Source organism: Camelus bactrianus, chromosome 8, assembly GCF_048773025.1.
Source record: "Camelus bactrianus isolate YW-2024 breed Bactrian camel chromosome 8, ASM4877302v1, whole genome shotgun sequence".
NCBI lineage: Eukaryota > Metazoa > Chordata > Mammalia > Artiodactyla > Camelidae > Camelus > Camelus bactrianus.
Window position 1 is genome coordinate 35218276 of NC_133546.1, and position 21816 is coordinate 35240091.

At 34.7% G+C, this 21816-nt stretch overlaps 1 protein-coding gene across 1 annotated transcript in view; it reads left to right on the forward strand.

Moving 5' to 3' along the window:
* The first annotated feature begins 14076 nt into the window (after positions 1-14076).
* The window catches only part of SERINC1 (serine incorporator 1), a 32192-nt gene continuing 24452 nt past the window's right edge, over positions 14077-21816 (forward strand). The window contains exon 1 of the mRNA XM_010965493.3: positions 14077-14234. Coding sequence (XP_010963795.1) covers positions 14196-14234 — 39 coding nt within the window. The 5' untranslated portion in view covers positions 14077-14195. The remainder of the gene's footprint in view (positions 14235-21816) is intronic.

The following is a 21816-nucleotide window of genomic DNA, read 5'->3' on the forward strand; positions in this document are numbered from 1 at the left end:
CTAGGAAAAGATTCTGAAGGGACAAGGGAAATAAAATAGAAACCTGAAGCTCAGAAAAAGGACAACCTGTGAATCTTATACACTAATGAGGCAGAAAAACATTGTAGAAAACTCCTTGGAGCTCTCAATTTCATGGAAAAAGACAAAATAGGACCTCAGGCAAAAGGTTCTATTTATGAGACATTATCAGTATCAAAGTTATAGAACAATGAACATTTATGTGTTGAAAAGCATGGCATGACATATATAAATATTAAAATATATATTATAGATGATAAATATATAATTAAATCTGATACGTACATGTGTGTGTATATGTATATATAATTAAATCTGATACGTACATGAGGCTGCAGTTGAGCTTGCATCATGGCACAACTTCTCCTTCTGCCCATTCTTGTTTATTTCTCCTCCCTGCTGCAGGTGTTGATCCCTGCTCTATTAGGCACTACCTAATAAACATCCTCGTGCTAAATCTCATCTCAGAGTCCTCTTCCTGGGGAACCCAACATGTGACAACGATGAACATAACTGCATAAAACATCACCCCCCTTCTTGTGGAAAGTATTCAAAATATATAATATATATATATATTAGATTCTGATCTAGAGTCCTGAAGTTGCCCTGGGTCATAGATTCAAAAGATGTACACGCTCCCTGGCAAGCCCATGGCTTCCCTAAAACCTGGATTCTATTTCCTTTTCCTCTGTTCAGTTTTTAATCCCAGGAGTACTACACATGAAAAATTGGTGATTCTCCCAGTATGCTTATAACTGACTTTTCTTAAGCACAAGCACCACCTTCTGTGTTTAGCATAAGTGGATAAATCTGTCTGGGTCTCCAAGACCAAGCCAGAGCCCTTCTCACTGATATGTCCTATACCTGTAGTGCACTGCTCTGGTGGCCCTCTGCTGCCCCCTCTTGGTTGTAGGCGATGCTTTCTCAGGAACTGGGACAAAGGGCTTAAAGCCTCTGAATAAAACTTTGAAATAGTTCAGAAATACCTGCATAACCAAAGCACACTTGGTGAGTCTTTGCTTTTAGTAGCATAACAAAATCACAAAGAGTTTTCGATACTCAAAATCCTCACATACAACTAGAGAGAATTTGCCAACTGTAAAAAGCAGAATACTTATTTTTACCAAGTAGTTTTGAAAATTAACTTCAGCTCAAAGCTTTCTAGATAAAAACAGTTAAGGTACAGACGTAATAAGTTTTCCCAATAATTCAGTGATTCTTTACATTTCTGAGTCATGAATAGCTTTGAAATCAGATGAAGACTACAGCCCAGAAGAGTGCATATCCAGAGTACATCCACTAGGACAGGGTGGTGTGATCCATTTTGAAGGAAAGACTTGTTGCATGAACAGTGAGCTATCTTCAGATGGCCTTCAGCTGTCTGCTCCTTTAGGAAGCCTTGGCTTGTCTGTCACCATGCCCCTTCTAGAGCCCTACACCAACAATGATTGATGCCAAGGTATGAATGTCTGGCCATTTTAGCCCCACTCAGGCAAGTCGAAAGGGTCATTCTAGGTCCAGAGCTTCCCCACGGAGTCAGCTGAGGCTGCAGTTGAGCTTGCATCATGACACAACTTCTCCTTCTGCCCATTCTTGTTTATTTCTCCTCCCTGCTGCAGGTGTTGATCCCTGCTCTATTAGGCACTACCTAATAAACATCCTCGTGCTAAATCTCATCTCAGAGTCCTCTTCCTGGGGAACCCAACATGTGACAACGATGAACATAACTGCATAAAACATCACCCCCCTTCTTGTGGAAAGTATTCAAAAACTGCAAGACCAGGTTATCTATCTATCTATCTATCTATCTATCTATCTATCTATCTATCTATCTGTCTGTCTATCTATCCATCTGTCCACCCACTATAAAAGATAACATTAGGACAATTGGCAAAATGTGACTGTGCTCTATAGAGAGTAGTATTGGACCAACTTATTTTCTTTGTACTATTCTAAAACTTTTCTGTAAATTTGAAATTATTTCAACTAAGAAATTTTAAAATGTTTCACTTTTAAAGAACAAAATATACAAGAAAAATGTTGTCATGGTGTAGATTAAAACTGTGATCAAACATTCTTCCAAAAAATTTGAAACTTATTAAAACGAATCCCTCTAACTAGAAGACCACAAGGCAGAAAGGGGAGTATCATGTCTGTAACATTCTCAATGGATTCAAGCACATTCATTGTTAATTCACAACAAAGAAGACATTGGCAGATGCAGTTGAGTGTTCACTCCTCAGGCATTCTTCAATCAGCAAAGGATTTCTATCACCACTCTTCAGGTCATAAACCTGAACTTCATCATCTGCTGTAACACTGCCTTTGATGTTTCTGCCGTTAAACTAGCCATCCTTAACCAACTCTGTTCTTTCTTAGCTTTGACTTGAAATACATTAACCACTCCTTTGTCACTTAATTTGTTTCTTGTATGCTATGTGTTCTTCCCTTAGATCCTAATTTCTATATTCCTGTCACATACTACTGATTTTATCTAGACTCTGAACTACTCCAGAGAATTTCATGTTGTTTTTATTGCAGATACATCTGCCACTTACCTACAGAACAAAGCTTTGACATGTCAGTTTGTTCTAATATTTTAACCCAAACTCCTCAAATAAATACTTTATGGAAGACTATCTGCTCTATTTCTAAAACAAGATTCTAATTTTCCTTTGGGAAATAATTTCAGTGCATAAATTCTTACTTAGAACTATTATTTGTATTCCATGTAATAGATTAATCCAGTTTTCTCATTTTGTCTCATTTTATTCTCCAAGGAAATATAGACCAAGTTCTGAAAGAGTTTATTTTAACAGTGTTTCCCTAAACACTGACCCATGGGATGTGGTATGTGTTATTTCGTTTCAGGAGACAGAAAGCCCTGACGTCATATAAATTTGAGAAACCCTGGCTTAATAGGTTTATCACAGGATTTCTTGAAGCCTTTAAAAAGTAACGTGTAATGTGAATCTCTGAGAGGGAAAGTACCAGACTTATTTGAAAAAGGTCTCTTTACTTTGGCTGCCCTTTTATTTCAGAAACTTTCTTCTTTCAACAGGGTTGAGTGAAGTTCCTCTTCCTGTAAGTGGCTACCTGATGTACTGCCACTTACCTGCCACTCTACCACGATGGGGTAGCCTTGGGCAAGTCACTTGATATCTCCAGGCTTCAGATTCCTCATCTGTCAAATAGGAATATTAATAATATTTTCCTTATAGATTTGTGATGAGGATTAAATGAGTTAATACATGTAAATACTCATAATAATGGCTTTCATATACTACAGGTTATAGGTTAGTATATAATTATTGTTGTTACTATTATGATTGATTGATGATGACAATGATGTTAAAGGTCATGTAGAGGAAAAGCAGCTAGGTGATTACTTTTACTACCCTGGAATAAATGTGTGTGCCTCTAAACTAAACATAAAACCAAGACACTAACTTGTAAAACAGTCCACTAAAGTATTCTTCTTGGCTTTTGTTTTGAAATGGAAAATGATCCAGAAGTGTCAGCTCTCTTAATTTGGTTCTCATGTTTTAAAAGGAAATATATATTACAAAAATTCAGTCATTAATGGACAAAAAAATAACTCTAATAATTCAAGGACTGCCTAGATAGCGTAAGAAGGAAAAAAAACCCAAACCTGATTATAATTTAAAACAAATGTCAAAGTTGTAAGATTTCAAAGTGTATCTATAGTATAGTACTCCATTACTTTGCCTTGGACAAGACTAAACCTCACTACTGCAAACACACAGTATACACAATCTCTTGTAAATTGCAGTCTGTTTTGCACTCCATATATTTATTACCCCAGGCCATAACTTATAACCTTATAAAATAAGTCAGGATGCTTTCATCTTAAATATTCCAACCCAACTTTCAAGTGGTTTAACGTATAGTTTCAAGATAAAATTTGAATATTGATATAGAATAAAATCTTACTTAAAACTGAAGTCACATTTCAAAAATAAATATATATTGAATCAACAACTTATTTTTAGAAGAAATAGCTGTTCTACTTTCTCAGATAAAACATTGGTCTTATTTATATAAAACCTACCATACTTATTCATTGGCATAAATAATGCCTACACAAATCTCTCAAGCATTATAATGCCTGCTTTTTATGAAGCCTACATTCTACCTTTAATACAAAAGAAAGGTCAAGCTGTGAAAGTCGAAAGAATTCATGTCATTGTCCCCTCACCAGTGCCTACAGAAGAGGGTATTATTGAGGAAGCAATGAAGAGCTCTTAAAGAATCAAAAATCAATCTGTTTACAACTAACATTGACTGCAGGCATTTTTGGAAGAGGGAGTAGATACACTCAAAACATTTTATTTTTACTTGAAGTAAATATCAATTTAAAAAAATAGTCTGTGAGTTTTGGGAACAACAAATAACAAGAGGTACTTATAATGATGGAATTATTTGCAATCACATTGTGGGTGAGGTGTTTTATTTTTCATTCACTTATATAACATTCACAGTCATGCTTCATCTTTTTAGTACAGTTTATTTTTTTGCTTCTCTCTTCAATGAATTGAAAGTACCTCATGGATTAAGCAATCATATTTTCTGCAAGACTGGCTTCCTTCTCCACATCTCTTTAATCTCAATTTCCTAAGTCAAGACTTGTACCTTCTGAAATAGAGGATGATTTGAATGCTGTGAACCTTTAAATTGGCTTGATATTTTTAACAGCTAAGAGAAAAAGTTTTAAAATTCTTCAAGGCTGTAAGGATTTTCTTAGTTAAAATTCATGGCATTTCACATTCCTGGCTTTCAAAGTGTTACAATTGTGGCAACTCCAACTTCTGGCTTTCTAAATTAAATTCTAAGACAAATCATAGATTCAAGTTTGGTTTCCAAGACAGTCACTTGTTCTACCCACTCATGTATAAAAGAGGTCAAATGTTTTCAGATCCCATTTTTTAGACAAGTGAAGTTTTGTTGAGATATTTCATCATAATGTACTGTACTTACTACCATTTCTATAACTGAGGAAGAACAAAATAGAAAATGAAATTTTGTTTTGTGAGCTAGAGTTCAACTTAACACTGCACTATAGGGGAGCAAAACTTGCCACCCCAAAATGTTTCTTTGGCATTTGGATTATTTCTAACTGAATAGTTAGGCCCAAAAGACTCAGGAATAAGCTTTGACTTTCCCCCTAACTGCCTGAAAAATTTAGATAGAGGGCCTATTACAAGAACAGAGCTATCACCAGAGATGTCTGTAATGAATATTGGCTAGATGTGGCAGGGGAAACTTAAGAAGTTAGAGACCACTCTGTGTCCTATTTTCTCTACTTTGCCCAGCAAACATTTGTTTACCAAACATTTGCTTTTCCATCTTCCATGGGAATTGCCTTCTTCTCCTTTGAAGTCCCAAAGCAACACCCTCAACATCCTCTTTTTTCTTTGGCTGAAGACGGTATTTAAGGTGAGGGCTTCAGTCATCTTGGCAAGTCACTTAGTTTTTCAGGGTCTCTCCCTTGTATACATGTTACTAGAATTTTGTCTGATTTTCTCTGGTTAATGGATCTCAGGTCACTTTCATTCTTAGACCAGCCTCAAGAACCTAGAAGGGTAGAGGAAAATTTCTTTCCCCACAACAGCATTAAAGCTCTTCTATTTTGCTGGAATTTGGGGGGATAGACAGGCGTTAGGAAGAAAACACTAAGAGATTTTCTCAATTGATAATGTCATAGATTGCTTTCCTCTAAATTTGTTAATATTATAAGATTTAATAATAGTTATTCATTTAGGACTGTCAACATACATGTTTGATTTTTTAATAGACAATAATAATTAATCTGGGAAAAATGATTTCCAGATTTTGTTATCTTACATTATTTCCAAGAAAATAATTTTTAATCTCCTAAAGAAATATTTTCATTGCAGGATCAAGAGAAGGCAAAAAGGGACTCTAAGTAAGTACTTAGTGTCATCAAAATCCTTCTTCACTTATTTCTCCCTGCCATCAAGTTCACTCTTAAATTCACTTATTTATAAGTATTTATTGAATATATATTATATGCAGAAGCATGCCCAGTACCATCAGAGCATACAAATAATCTATGACCTTATGCACTTATGTAATTTATACTATAGTGGGGCATTCAAGTAGGGAAACAGAACTAAAAGGAATAGTTAAGTTTATTTCATACCAGCTCTGTAATTCATTAATTAATTTAACAAACATTTATTTAAAGACACCTATTATGTGAAGGGCATACTTTTATTCTGTGTATACAGTCAATTGCTTAGGTATTGTGTGATTAAATTCTGGGTATAGTGTCTGGGGTAAGCTGAAGACTGCACATGGCTTAAATATATAACAGTATGCTTCTCCAGAGAAGACCTTATGAAAACAAACCAGAAGCTTCATTAACATTTTCATGTAAATATTTTGCAAATGTGTTATTTATTTCTGAAGAATACTGAAATATTTTCTTAAAAGTTACTTTCCATAGACAAAAATTGTATAAACATAAATAGAATAAAAATACTCATTAACCAGGCAATGACAAACTCCAGTTATTGCCAAAATCATAGCACCTGTAGTAGGTTGAATAATGGCCCCTCCAAAGAAGGCCACATCCTAATTTCCAGAGCATATGAGTATGCTACCTATGCAAAGGGGACTTTTCAGGTATAATTAAGTTTAGAATCTGGAAATGGGAAATCAGTCAAGATTATCCAGTTGGGCCCAGTGTCATCACAAGAGTCATTATGAGATAAAGGGAGAGGCAGGAGAGTCAGAGAGAGAAACAGGACAGCACAGCAGAGGTTGAAGTGATGTGAAATTAATAAAATAACCCTTTGCAAGTTAAAAAAAAAAATTAGGTTATTCATACAGGGGGAGAAAAATCAGCCTGCCCTCAGACTTCTTCACAGAAACATTTAATTAAAAAGAAAAAAGACAGTTTCTAAAACCTTAAAAATCCTTAAGAGGAGGTGATCCAATAATTTTATTTCCAGCCAAACTACTATACAAATATAAAGGCAAAAAAAAAAAAAAAAAAAAAAAAAAAGCCACTTCTAAATGAGCAAGAACTCAAGGAATCTTGTTTTCATGAGTCCTCTCTTGGAGAATCCACAAAGAACCTCAGTAACACAAAGATGACTCAAGAAACTGTAGCAAAATATTGCAGGTGAATATTGATGATACATTACCATGGAACGGATATTAAAATAAACATAGAGCTAAGAGGATCAGAAGAGAATATAAATGTTATAAGCTTTCATGCCTTAGAAATGGCAAAATAACAAAAACTAGGGTAGGAAGATATGGAAAAAAAATATAAGAATACTGATTGCATCCATTAAAATGGCAGAAGGTCAAATAATATCATTTAAAGCAAATCAAGAGAAAGCAAAATAGTATTATAAACATTGGAGAAGGTGAAGATTAAGGTAAAACATAACAGAATAAAGGATTCAGTGTAATGAAGAAAGTCATAATTGAAGTTAATATAACTATAAACCTGAAATAGAAACTAAATACAAAGTAAATACTATAAGAAATGCAAGAAGAATGTGACTTAAAAACTTAGGGGGAGGGTAGAGCTCAGTGGTAAGAGTGTGTGCTTAGCATGCAGGAGGTCCTGGGTTCAATCCCCAGTGCCTCCACTAAAATGAAAAATGATAAATTGAAAAAATAAACCTAATTACCTATCCCCCGAAAAACAAACAAAAAAACCCTTAATTATGGTGGGAGATTTAGGCCCCACTTATAAATGAATTTATCTGGTAAGCAAAAAATAAGTAAGGACAGAGGAATTGAATAATAGATATAATAAACCTAAATTAATAGATTTATGGATCTTTATATTCCTCTAATAATTAGTATACTTTTTTCCTATTTATGTCAGTGAACATTTAGAAACATAAATCAGATGCTTGGTCACAAACTAATAAAATAAGAATTTTTATAGCATTTTTCTAATTATAAGCCAATAACATTGGAAAAGTCTTTTCTATTTTGAAATTAAGAAATACATTGCTGATAACACTCATATCAAAAAGGGAGTTTTAAAAGAAATATGATCTTTATAGAAAACAAAGGAAGGGAGAACTTTATATACTGATATCTACAAGAAAGGAAAAAATCATTTAGGGAAAAATCTATTTCTTCAAATGTCTTCATTATTAAAACAGAATTATAAAAAGTAAAAGATATGTGTATTAATATTAAGAACTTTAAAATATTTGTGGGAAGAAAAAAATGACTGAAAAATAAGGAAATGAAAAGACAGGAGACTGGAGACATCAGCAGGTGATTTACAAGGCATGTTTAACTTTATTCTTTAAACAGAGGGTAAAAATGCCCAAATAGAAATAGTTAGCTCTTTTCTTATAGTATAATAAATAATAGTAGTCATTCTCAATGATTCTAAAGCAATATACTAAACATTAGAAACATCTGAACTCCCTACCCACTTCATTGTTTACATGGTAAATATTTGCTTTTTTTCCCTAAATTTATATACTTTTTTTTCTGAAATAAATATTTTATTTTTGTAGCCATCTACCTCACTAGTAAAAGCATATCTGATTGTCCATGGGATTTACTGGCTTAGATTTAGGCAAAAAAAGAAAATCTGCATGGAAAGAAAATTATTTCCTTTATTTTAATATGAAGTTAATAATGTAGGAGAGTGTTTTTGGTCTCTTCCAACTCTAAGTTTATACTGACCCCTATAGGTTATTATGTCCTAATCTATTTCTGGCTTATTCTTACAAAACACATGGCAAGATATTTAAACATATTTACATTTAGGATTAAAGCCATGAAATGCTTTTTACGGGCCTTTTCTTTCTTTGTCAATGCAAATTTTACTTATCCTTTAAGAGCCAGATGTTTTAGTCCTCAGTAGTTTCAGTCCTGATCTACAGAGAACAGAGAAGCTAAACAGCATAATTTCTAATTCACAGGAGAATATAACCTAATTATTTTCCTCAAAAAATATGTTCTATTTTAACGTTTCATAGCTATAGTCCATTAGGAAATTAACTTTAAAACTTATACAGAAATTTGTATAAAGGCAGGAAAAACTTGGGACGAAAGGTAAGTGATTTCAGTTAACCTTGGTGTAGGGACATTCATTCTTGGTTAAACTGAGAACTTTTAACATGCGATACTAAACCATTTCCTTATGAGTATGGATGAGGGATTACAGGAGAGGGTGAAAGGCTACAGAATTCTGACTTACGGGCACAGGTATTTCCCAAAATAAGCAGTGGGAAAGGAATTGTCTGTGAATGAACACTAGACAATATTGAAAGGAGCATGGCAGCAGGAACTGGCCAAGGTAGCAGTGGAAATTGTCCAAAAGGTCATCACTGATAATCTGCAACCAGAACTCTATACATTCCATATGCTTCCTAAAATTTCCAGACACTGCATGAGATGCTGAACTAATTTCTTCCCAGTCTATGATTTGCAGAGATAGTAAGAAAGGAAAAGCCTCAACCTCTTAAAAGAAGAGTTTCGACAGTGTTAATTTTCAGGGAGCAGGAATTGCAGCAGCTCAGGAGTAAATGTGGGGTAGTTCCAAAAAGTACAATGTTGTGAAGCCCAGAATGTCGGTTCTGTATTCCTCTATCGTAATAAACCCTCTGGGAAGAATAGTGCATGACTATGAGGTGTTTAACCAGTTTTTAAAAAGATTTTTCATTACTCACACTTATTCTGGAGAAAAAAATCAGTCATGGACTGATTGTAGGAATTCAATATGAGGCCCAGCCCACTCTTGTTTTTCTTAAACTTGTGCTTCAATGTAATCTGAGAATTAAGGATAGTACAAATAGGTCTCTTTACAGATCAGATAGTAATTTCCAGAGTGTTATAAAGCAGAGATGGATCTTGACCCATTTTCTGACTTGAAGCTAGGCATGGATTGCCACAGAAAACATAAAGCTAAGTATTGTCCTTTACACTGAAGATACGACTTTACTGCCATGCAGGTAAGTTCCAAAACCAAAATTATTATTTTAGGTAGATATTCTCATAATACTTAATGACTGATAAGTCAATAAGTCTAAATTTCAGAATAACTTATTTAATTACATTAGGGTAAATTTTGTGCCTAATTCATACTGGGGATTACATAGATCTAAACTGATTTTTATTAATGTAATTCTGACACTTTTACCATTACGAAATAAGCCTGATGCCTCTGCTTTACATTTTTCTCAGGCTACAGTTATCACAATCATGCTGTCCGTGGGAGCTTCCATTCTTTGTTTATCCATATGTGAGAATGAATCCAGAATGTTTCCTGAGGAAAACCTCAAGCCCACCTGTGGTATTCCAGAATTCTCTGAGCCCACTTCTGTCCATGTCTATTCTGACCTGTGTCTTGGTCTTACTCCTGAATTTCCCTGAGAGACTATTAATTTTAAATTCCATTTACTTTAATGGTAAAACTTGTATCTTGTCCTTAATTGGCAACATAGAGCATGCTCAGATTCTTGCCAAAGAATATAACCTTGAGCTCTCCACATTCAAAAAGACCTCATCTTTTGAACTAATAATCAAAAAGCTCAGTTATGAAAAATGATATTTTAGGAGGACTGCCAGAAGGCTATGCAGTCTGTCCTTCCCTCTATCAGCATTTCTTAAACTGTATTCCACAGAATATTAATTATGACAGATAATAATACATGTTGCATGGAAAAGAAAAAAGTTTTTAAAAGTCAAATAAGTTTCAAATGTTAACATGCAACATCAATAACAAGAATATAATATGCAGTACCATCCAAACTTATTTGAAATCTTTTTTGGGGTGGCTGTCTATTAACACCTCAAAAAATTAATATTTTAATGTTTTTGGAAGCTGCCCACTTGAGATACTCTAAAGTTGACCCCTGAATCAGGTCATGTGATTAGAGAACTGAGCAATTAGATGGCATTTTTTAAAACTCCTAATTTACTTACTTCCAGATATCAGGACTGACTTTAAAGCAACCATAATTGAAACTATGTATTAGAGATGCAACTATAATTAAAGCTATGTGTTAGTAAATTATGTGTAGATAGACAACTCAATCCATAGAATAGAACAGAGTTCAGAAACAGACACATGTATGAAAATGTGATATATGACAGCAATGGTGTTACAGATGAGACATGAAGGACTGCTATCCTCTGATTCACACTAGGACAACTGATTATCTATAAGAAAAACTAGAATACAGTTAAATCCAGTGGTATGTTGTAGCTAGATCAAACTGACCAGCTGCTAAATAGTCCAGAATTTCACAAGTGTATTGTTTGTTACACCATTGGTAGATGGGAATCAGCCCTGGTGGGAGTATTTATACTGGAAATTAGCAAATGCTATCAGGGCTATTCTCCAGCCCTCTTCCCTGGAGAGCCAGCACATCATTGATTGGATTTCTACCTTATACCATACACAAAAATTGGCTCTAAGTGGATTAAAAAGCTAAGTGTTAAAAGCAAAATGTTACAACTTAGAAGAAAACACACAGTGGAAAATATCTTTAAAATCTTGGTACTAGTAATGCATTCTCAACAACAAAATCATGTAACTTAAGGGTCAAGTTTGCTAAATTTGACTACGTTATAATAAATTTTAAAACTACATGGAGGTGTCATCAAAGGACACCACAAGAAAGTAAATAAGTCCAGACTGGGGAATGCAATTGCTACACACATAACAAAGAATTTGTATCCAAAAATATGTTAAGGCTATCTACAAATCTATAAAGAATAGATGGATAACCCAACTGATGAATGGGCAAAAGACTTGAAAAGGCACTTTACTCAGAAGAGGATGTCCCAATGGTTGATAAACAAAAAGTTCTCAGCCTTATTAGCTATCAGGGAAATGCAAATTGATAGTATAATGAGACATCATTTCTCTTATGTTAGCTAAAGTGTGACACACCTAAGTGCTAACAAAGATGTGGAGCAATTCTCACACACTACTGGAGAAAGCTCACATTGGTAAAACCACTTTGAAGAACAATTTGCAACAGTCAGTAAATTGAAGATGTTGTAGCACAGATTGCTAGTTGGTACCTAACATTCATTTATTATGATCTCTTGGTGGAGGGGGAGGAGCAATGCACTAAGGACCAATTCTAGTTGTAATGTTTTATTTCTTGAAACGGGAAAGTTCATGGTTAAGACATTATTGTCTTTACCTTTTTGTAAGTCAAAATATTTCAACTTTTAAAGCTGTTTGTAGTTTATTGGGTGATACTGCACTTTCTGATGTGTTGCATTTAAGTGCCCATTAGGTGTCCGGATGCATCTCCTTATGGAGATGAAAATGTGGATCTGGCCCTTTTTCTTGAAACTCTCTACTATTTGCATGCCATTCCTTCTTAATTGGATTTGGTAGATCTTCTCATCTCCTATAATTGTAGATTTTCCAATGTCTTCCTAAGGATTGTGATAAAACAAACTTGTATAGAAGCTATGATATTTACAATGAAGATATCATTTTATTGTTGGATTGCATAAAAAAGGTCAATCTCATATAAATTACTATAAGCCTGCCTAAGGAAAAGACACAGCTCTGAGATCAGAAATTGTAACTGAGTAGAAAATCTCTAGATGAGCATTTAAGATTAAATGCTATCTGGGCTTCATCCATAAAAGTATCAAGGAGTCTGGGAAGTAAGCTTCCATGTTATAAGTCACAATATGATATCCTTCCCAAGGATATAGACCAGGAAATGTTAAATAACTTGGGGAAATTATCTGAGAATTTGAAGTGGCCCTTTGGGTATACACTATGCCTGTTCTAAGTTGGCAAGCCACAAAAGCTAATTAGTTTTGGTAGGAAAAAAGGGAAGGAAATTAGCTTGTAATGAAATCTACAAGATGCTACACCTGGTGCTATCAAGTATAAGACCATGTGATAGTATTTAACCCTCACAACTCTTTAGGGTTGATATACCACTAACAAGGATAGTGAAATTCTGAGGAGTCAAGTATCTTACAAAAGGTATTTTCACAACTTATACTCAAAACAGAATTCACAATGCAGAACTTGGAAGGAGGGGTGTGTAGAGACATCAACAACCAAAGCAAGAAGATAAGAACTAAGTCAATAGCTTCTCCCCACCTGATAATTCTTCCAGAGTTTAATTTTTGGGTTCTACATTAAGGCCTCTTATAACTCTGTGACATTTCTCTTTGGTTATTTTTCTCAATTCTGTATCTTCAACTATAACTGCAATGTTAAATTACTTTAAATTTAGTATCTCATTAACTTTTGGTTTTTAAGCTTGTACTTTCAAGGGCTGAAGGGTAGCATTTCAGAGACTTCAAGTTCAACAAGTCCAAACTAAACCCATTATCTTTTATCCAGTCCCATTCCTTCCTTTTTACCACCACCTAATGGTCATAGTTCTTTCAGATTCCTAGGTGGTACCTCAACTTCACCCACCTAATTGTGGTGGATTTTATAAGACTCATTATTAGCTACGACAGTGACTATTTCAAGTTTATGTGTGCCACACTCTTCTCTCGGAATATCTTCAGTAACAAATCACTATAAAAATAACTAGAACATTTAATGAATACATTCCCTGGAGGTGTCCATTATCACCTATGCACAAGGGTTCCAAATATCTCAACAATTCGTGACATTCAATAAAATAAATGAAATATGTTTGTTTGTTTTTTTAGTACGTCTTATCTAATTTAAAACTGTGACATGTGCAAACTTCTTGTAACATCCTAATAGGACAAGAAATTAAAATGCGTTGGCAACCACAAACTGTGATAGAACAGGAAGCACCCAAATGAGTAGAAATATTATAATAAAACTTGTCCTAGACAGTGGGATGCAGGAACAAATTGAAATGCAAGTGAGGAATAAAAACACGCCGAAGTGGAAACACAAGATGCTTCCTCCAGCTGGCTTACAAGAGATCGGAAGGAGAGTGCCTGGGGCTGGGGGAGGGGGGCGGTCTCAGGACCGCGCTTGCGCAACCTCACCACGACACCCTCCCTCTCCCACCCCACCCCACCCAGGCCGCAAAGGAAGTGACGCAAAGACGAGGGGTGGGGTGGGCTATGCGCCGGAAGTGGCTCGTAGTTAGTAAATAAGCGGGGAAAGGCGAGATAGGCGCTGTCTCCATCTTGTTGGCTTCGGCTGCTCCTGCGACGTTGTGGAGATGGGGAGCGTCCTGGGGCTGTGCTCCATGGCGAGCTGGGTAAGGTGGTTTTAGCAGCGTTCGGGGTGCTAGCGTGAGAGACGGAAGAGAAAGGCACCGCGCGGGGCTGGGTGAGGCCCGGGGGACCGTGTTACCCCACCCAACGGGGAGTGCCTTCCTTCCCCGTTTTCTCCCCTGATCACTCCCGACTTAGCTTCAGGGCCTAGTCTTTGGAAGAGCTGACGGGGGTGGCCATGAGGAGGAGTGCTCTTGGGAAGATGACCCCCCCTAGAAGAAGTGGAGGAGGGAGCTGGTAGTCTCTCCCCTACCCGTCTTCCGGGGAAGCTTCTCCCTACTCTTCCAGGCCGCTTTTTGTCTTTTTCTTAGGTCTGCCTAGGCAATCTCTACAAAGGCCTTAGGTCCCTTTCTTTGGGGAATCCCATCTCTTCCCCTAACGACCTCAGACTGCAGCACTATCATCCCTGGAGGCCTACCGGCCTCTTTGTTCTGTCGCGCAGACTACAATTAAGTGCCGGGTATCTGGGGCAGCTTGGCAGTAATACTGATGTAATTATATCCTTTTTAAATAGTCAGCTCTGCGACTTGGTCCTCGACCTTCATGGTATGAGAAAATTAATGTACACAATAATCTCAAGTAATAATTGATGTAACTGAAAAAACTGGTCAGTTCTGTGGTATTAAATACCTGTTTTTTTGACTTAAAGATCCTGGTGTTATTTGACATCTCAGGTTTAATTAGGTGTACGTTGAAATTGATTAGATAGCGTTGTTAGAGTGAAACCATTCTTCATAATAGTGGCAAGGTTTCTTAATTGAGGTAGTACAAAATAAACCTGAGATTGATATACGCCGTCTAGTAGACAAAAATTGACTTTACAGTTAATACAGGTATTTGTGATTTGGGGCGATGTATTTGGGTTCAAATCATTTCTTTAATCCATGATTTCTAAATTACACTTCTAACAATTATTGTTTGACTTTCCAAATAACTCCATTATATACATTAGCTAGCATTTTTATTATTTTACGTACTTTGCCTCTTTTCAGAAAATTCTTCATGTGACTTGAACTGTGTTAAATTTTAATAAAACAGTACCTGGAGGCTGTTACTCCAACCCAGGTCATTGTCTTGATTATGTTACATTTTTCTCTTGCAGTTGGGCGTGGAAAGCTGATAACATTTTTCTTCTCAGTGAGAAAGAGACTCCATTTGAATCTATTAACTGTTTTATACATAAGAGGCATATTTAGTGCAATAAAATGTATTACGAAGTAGTAAATGATTACTATAAAATTGTCTAAATTTCTTGGGGGGTGGGGAGATGTGTAATTCGATTTGTAAAGTCAGATTCCAGTTAGCAAGTGGGCATGTTCTTTGTATGTAGTAAAGATTTAAAAGGAGAAATACATGTTTTCCATTTTGTTCTCAATTTCTAAATCAGTGATGATCAATTTTTTTGCCTCAAGGACTAATTCAAGTTTTTAGGGCTCTTTAAAAATATGTCTGTGTTTTAAATCAGGAAGAAAATAGTTTTAGTGAACAATATGGGAAAAATTATATTCCTGATCATATTTTTACAACTTAGTTCTCAACCTTTACTGACTAAAAAAAAAATGTGTTGGTGATAAAATTAGCAAAGCCTTTTAGTCACTGTTACTATCAAAGTATATTGGAAAGATAGTAATGGAGGCAGTTTTCTTATTTTTAGTAATTAGATCTCTGATAGAGAGGTTACGTGGCTAAAGGTGCTCATCATGGTTCTAGATTATGGTGGCCAGTCTGGGAATTGGTTCTATAGTGTGCAATTCTGGTCTTTTTTCCTTTCTTTCTTGGTGCCTCAGTCTCTATTCCTGAATTGTTCAATTTTAGTGCAGTTCGATAGCAATTAAAAGGGAATATGCCTTGTATTTTACAAACCATTTCTTCCACATTCTTAACAGTCAGTATGCTCATTTACTTCAGAGGTTTTGACAAATTTAAAATTTATTCAAATGTTCAAAGTATTCACGTCATTAAATTAGATCAGTTAAGCCAGAATTAAAACAGACCTCCTTGTTTTGCTCAGGTTCCTTTAGACTTAATCAACTTTGTAAAGGCTTTTTCTTTTTTATAAAACTGTAGAAAGTGAACTCTGAAAGAGGTACAAGAAGAAAAATTACAAGTAAACACTACTGTGTAGAGATTGGAGTTAAATTTTCTGTTTTCATCTTGTGTGTGGGTTTTTTTTTTCTTTCTGTTAAATGGACTAGGATTAGATTGATCATGAGCCTTGGTTTATGCATGGCTATCTATTTGATTGGCGATTACTTTAAGCATTATTGTAAACATCTGGATCTTCCGCCTAATCCTGTAACTACATTACCAGCAATTTATGCCTACTTAAGTGCATTTCCCTACCCCAATCTTAAAATGCTGTCAGTTAATATAATTGATTTTTTTTTGAATCGCTAGGCTTTGTATGCAATAACTATCATATTTTGCCCAAGATACGTAATGTAGTTAAGTAAGTGAGAAGAAAGAGCTAGTGATTCCTTACTGCTTATTTTGTGCAGCCTCTGCTAGATTTTTATTCTTCTGGTACAATGGCTTTTTTTTTTTTTAGAAATGATTCATAGTTGCTATGAATAGTCAAGCAGTGCAGAGTACAAAATGAAAATGTCATCAAAAAAATATTCCACCAGTAACATTCCTTCTTTCTCAGTGCATTTATACAAATGGATGAATGAATAGGCAAAAATACTGTTTTAAGGAATAGTAGTATTGCTAAACATGTGTTTTTAAATAAAACATTAAATTATTATTTTTTTAAATCTAACAAAAGAAAAATAAAAGTAAAGGAATTGTTGGATGTTAAGTAAACATTTCTTCATCAGGTGACATTCCTGAAAAGATTTCAAGGAGATGTTTCTATGAAGCAGTGGTCCTCAGCTAGGCATTGTTTTGCCTCCAGGGGACATTTGGCATTGTCTGCAGACATTTTTCATTGTCACAACTTGGGGTAAGGGGTGCTAATAGCATCTAGTGGGAAGAGGCTAAGGATATTGCTGAATATTTTACAGTTTACAGGATAGCCCTCAACAACAGAATTATTTGTCCCAAAATGTCTGTAGTGCCATGGTTGAGAAATCTTACCTCATCCTCCTTACTTGGCCAGTTCAAGAAATGCATTAAAATCTAGGAGTCTTAACTGCTCTTTAAAAAGACGTTCAACCAATCATCCTATTTTCCCCCTACATTCAGCCTCACTTACAGAAGCACCAGGTGCCACCAATTCCTGATAGATTTGGGTATTCTATACAAATTTTATTGTTTCTTAACTTCTTTCTTTGATGGCTCATGATTCAACTTTCTTGACCTGTTAAATCAATGTTACTTTGTACCTTCCAAATTATTCTCCTGCTTTGACCTAAGTTTATTCGTTCTTTTAAAAATCCTTTTATTTTTCACTTTATTGGTGTTTCTAAAGTAAATTCATATATTCAGTTTGCCGTCTTTAACCAGAATCCCTTTGTATTATTTTTATATGTGGCCATTTTGTTTTATAACCATAATTCCCAAAGGTGTTTAATCTTAGAACTAAACCAGTCATTCTTATAGTGTCCTGGATCCAGTAGAATCAGCACAATAGGAGACTTACTGGAAACACTGACTAGGGCCTAGCATTTTGTTTTAATATGCTCTCCTGGTGATTCTCATGGATAATAGTTTGAAAAGCACTGTTCTGTACTTAACATGGATTCAAACTCAAAGCATTCCTTTTCACCATTTCTTCCTTCTCCCAGTTTTTTTTTTAAATTATAATGTCATCTCATAATTGACCAAATTTGGTTGCTTAATAGATTTTTTAAAAAAGATTCATGAATGATGAAATCTCTGAACTTTTTCATATTTAAAAATTCCTCTTGCATTCTTGAGAGACATTGTAGACTGGCATAATAGTATACTCATTTCCTTCAGAACTTTGTATTTATTTCTATGGATTATGTTCTGTTTTACCTGCCTTGGTAGCCATCCACTTCCAGCACATCTCATACTCAATTGACTTGTTTCTTCTGCCTGAGTATCTGAAGAGTTTTACTTATCTTTGAAATTAGTTAATCAAGTCTGTTATACTTTTAAGTCTTTTATCACTTATTTTCTTCTGGATAATAGTATTCTTTGAAAATACAGATTTATTTCTTCATCTAAGGAAATTCTTATTGTATTTTATCTTTGAATGTCCTTTTTTGCTTCATTTATTTTGAGGATTCTCTCTTAAGGGTATGAGTTACTTTCATGTTACATTGTTTTTGTTTTCCTTCCATAAAATTTTTCTGTTAATTTTTTTAGTTGATACAATTTATGTAAAATTCATGCTTTGTAGTTATATGGCCCTGTGAGTTTTGACAAATCATGTAGTTGTGTAACCACTACAGAATATTTGTCACCTTAAAAATTATGCTATCTCCTTCCTGGACAGTCTCTGTTTTTTCTGTTTCCAGAGCTTGCTTTTCCAGAATGTCATATAAATGGAATCATACAGCATATATAGCCTTTTGAGTCTGGCTGCTTTTAGTATAATTAATTTGAGATTTATTCATATTAGGGTGTGTATTAGTAGTTTCTCCCTTTTATTGTTGCATAGTATTCCATTTCTTGGATGTACTTACCTAGCCATTCACCAGTTGAGGGGCATTTCCAGATTTTGGTGATAAAGTAGCAGTAAGCATTCCCATAAAGGTTTTTTTCTGTGACTATAATTTCTTATTTTGTTTACCTAAATACCTAGCAGTGAGATTGGTAACTCATACGGTAAATGTGTATTTGACTTACAAGAAATTGCCAAACTGATTTCCAAGATGGCTGTTGTACCAGTTTTCTTTCTCACTAGCAATTATTTTCTTCAAGTGTGTAACTTGCTTTTTCATTCTCTTAATGATGTCTTTCAAAGAGTAGAAGTGGTTGTTCTTTCTGTATTGATTTGCTTTGGAATTTTTGTCAAAAACCCCTTTACCATGTTTGTGTGAATCTATGTCTGAACTCTGTTCGATTTATTTATGTGTCCGTACTTTTGCCTAAAATATCCTATTTTGATTACTGTAACTTTAAAGTTAGTCTTGAAATCAGGTAGTATGAGTCTTCCAACTCTTGTTTTCTAAAATTCTTTTGGCTATTCTAGTTCTTTTACCTTCCCATAAAAGTTTGAGAAGCAGCTAGTTTGTTCTTACCAAACTCCTGCTGGATTTATGATTGGAATTGGGTTGAATTTATAGATTAATTTGGAAAGAATTGGTTTCTTAACAATATTGAGTCTTCCAATTCATGAGCCCAGTTTATCTTGCCGTTTATTTAGATCTTTGATTTCTTTCATTAGTGATTTTCTAATTTAAATCATTTAGGATCTAGTGTGTATTTTGTTAGATTTATACCTGTTTTTGTTTAATTTCAATTTTCAATTATTTGTTGCTAGTATGCAGAAGTATAATTGATAACAAATTTATGGATCTTGTGTCCTGTGACCTTATTAAACTCACTTGTAGTTCTGGTAGCATTTTTGTAAGTTCTTTGTAATTTTTCATTTAAGACAGTTTTATGTGTGAAAGAAAGCAGTTTTTTTTTTTTTTTTTTTTTTTCCTTTTCAAAGTATATACCTTTTCTTTCTTTTTCTTGCCTTGTTATATTGGCTAGGAACTCCAGAGTGAAGTCAGAATACAAGTGATGAGAACAGATATCCTTGGCCTTGTTTTGGGTCTTAAGGGAAATCATTCAGATTTTTACCATGAAGTATTAGTGACAGCTATAGATTTTTTTTTGTAAGTGCCTTTTTTTAAAGTCAGGGATATTCTGTTTCTCATTTGCTGAGTTTTGTAGTTTGTTTTATAATGGATATTGAATTTTTTTCAAATGATTTTTCTGTATTTGTTAAGATGACCATAATGGTTTTTCTTTAGTCTGTGAATGTGATGAATCAATTTGATTGATTTTCAAAAGCTTAACCTGCCTTGCTTTCCCCCAGTTAAACCCTACTTGGTCACAATGTATTATCCTTTTGTATACTTCAAGAGGTTTTTTTTTTAAGCAGTTTTAGCTTCACAGAAAAATTGAGAGGAAGATACAGGGATTTCCCATGTATCCCCTGCCGCCACACATGGATGACCTCCCACATTGCCAACATTCCCCTCCGGAGTTGTGCATTTGTTACAATTAATGAACCTACATTAACACATCATAGTCACCCAAAGTCTATAGTTTACACTGGGGTTCACTCTTGGTGTTGGACATTCTGTGGGTTTAGACATGTGTATAATGACATACATCCTTGATTATAGTAGCATACGGAATAGTTCCACTGCCCTAAAAATCCTCCCTGTGCCTTAACCTGTCCATTCCTCCACCCACTCCCAACTCCTGGTCTTTTTGCTGTCTTCATAGTTTTGTCTTTTCCAGAATGTCATACACCTAGAATCAAACAGCATGTGGCCTTTTCGGATTGGTTTCTTTTAGTTAGTAATGTTCATTTAATAAGTTTCCTCCATGTCTTTTCTAGTTATGTGGATCTATTTCTGTGCTATTTTATTCCACTGATCTGTTTGTCTGTTCTTTTGCCATACCACACTGTCTTGATTACTGTTGTAGTTGTATAATGTCTTGAAATTGGGTAGTGTCAATCCTTCAACTTTTGTTTTTCTCCATCAGTATTGTGTTGGCTATTCTAGGTCTTTTGTCTCTTCATACAAACTTTAGAGTTAATTTGTCACTATCCACACAGTAACTTGCTGGGATTTTGATTGGGATTACATTGAGTCTATAGATCAAGTTTGAGGAAGTGACATCTTGATGGTATTGAGTGTTCCTAATTCATAAACATGGAATATTTGTCCATTTGTGTAGTACTTTCATTTTGCTCATCAGAGTTATGCAGTATTCTTGATATCAATCTTGTATGTACTTTATCAGATTTATACTGTTTTGTGTTTTTGGATGCTAATGTAAATAGTATTATTTCAAATTCCACTTTTTCATTGCTGATGTGTAGGGGAAATCATTGACTTTTGTACATTAACCTTGTATTCTACAACCTTAAAATAATCACTTATTAGTTCCAGGAGTTTTTTTGTTAATCCTTTTGCATTTTCTGCCTAGATAATGTCATTAGTGAATGAAGACAATTTCATTTCTTCCTTCCAATGTGTTTATCTTTTATTTTTTTTTTCTTGCCTTACTGCATTCTAGATCTTCCAGTAAAATGTTGAAAAAGAGTAGTGAGAGGAACATCTTTGCCTGATTTTTAATTGGAAAGCCTCCAGTTTCTCATCATTAAGGATACGTTAGCTGAAGGTGTTTTGATGATATTCTTTATGAAATTGAGGAAGTTCTCCTCTATTCTAGTATTGAGGGTTTTTGTCATGAGTGAATGCTCAGTTTTCAAATGCATTTTCTACATCTATTGATGTGATAATAGATTTTTCCTTTTTTATCCTCTTGATATGATGGATTACATTAATTGATTTTCAAATGTTGAACCAGTCTTGCATTTCTAGGATAAATCCCACTTGGTTGTGATGTGTAATTCTTTTTATATATTGTTGGATTTGATTTGCTAATATTTTGTTGAAGATTTATGCCTCTGTATTCATGAGA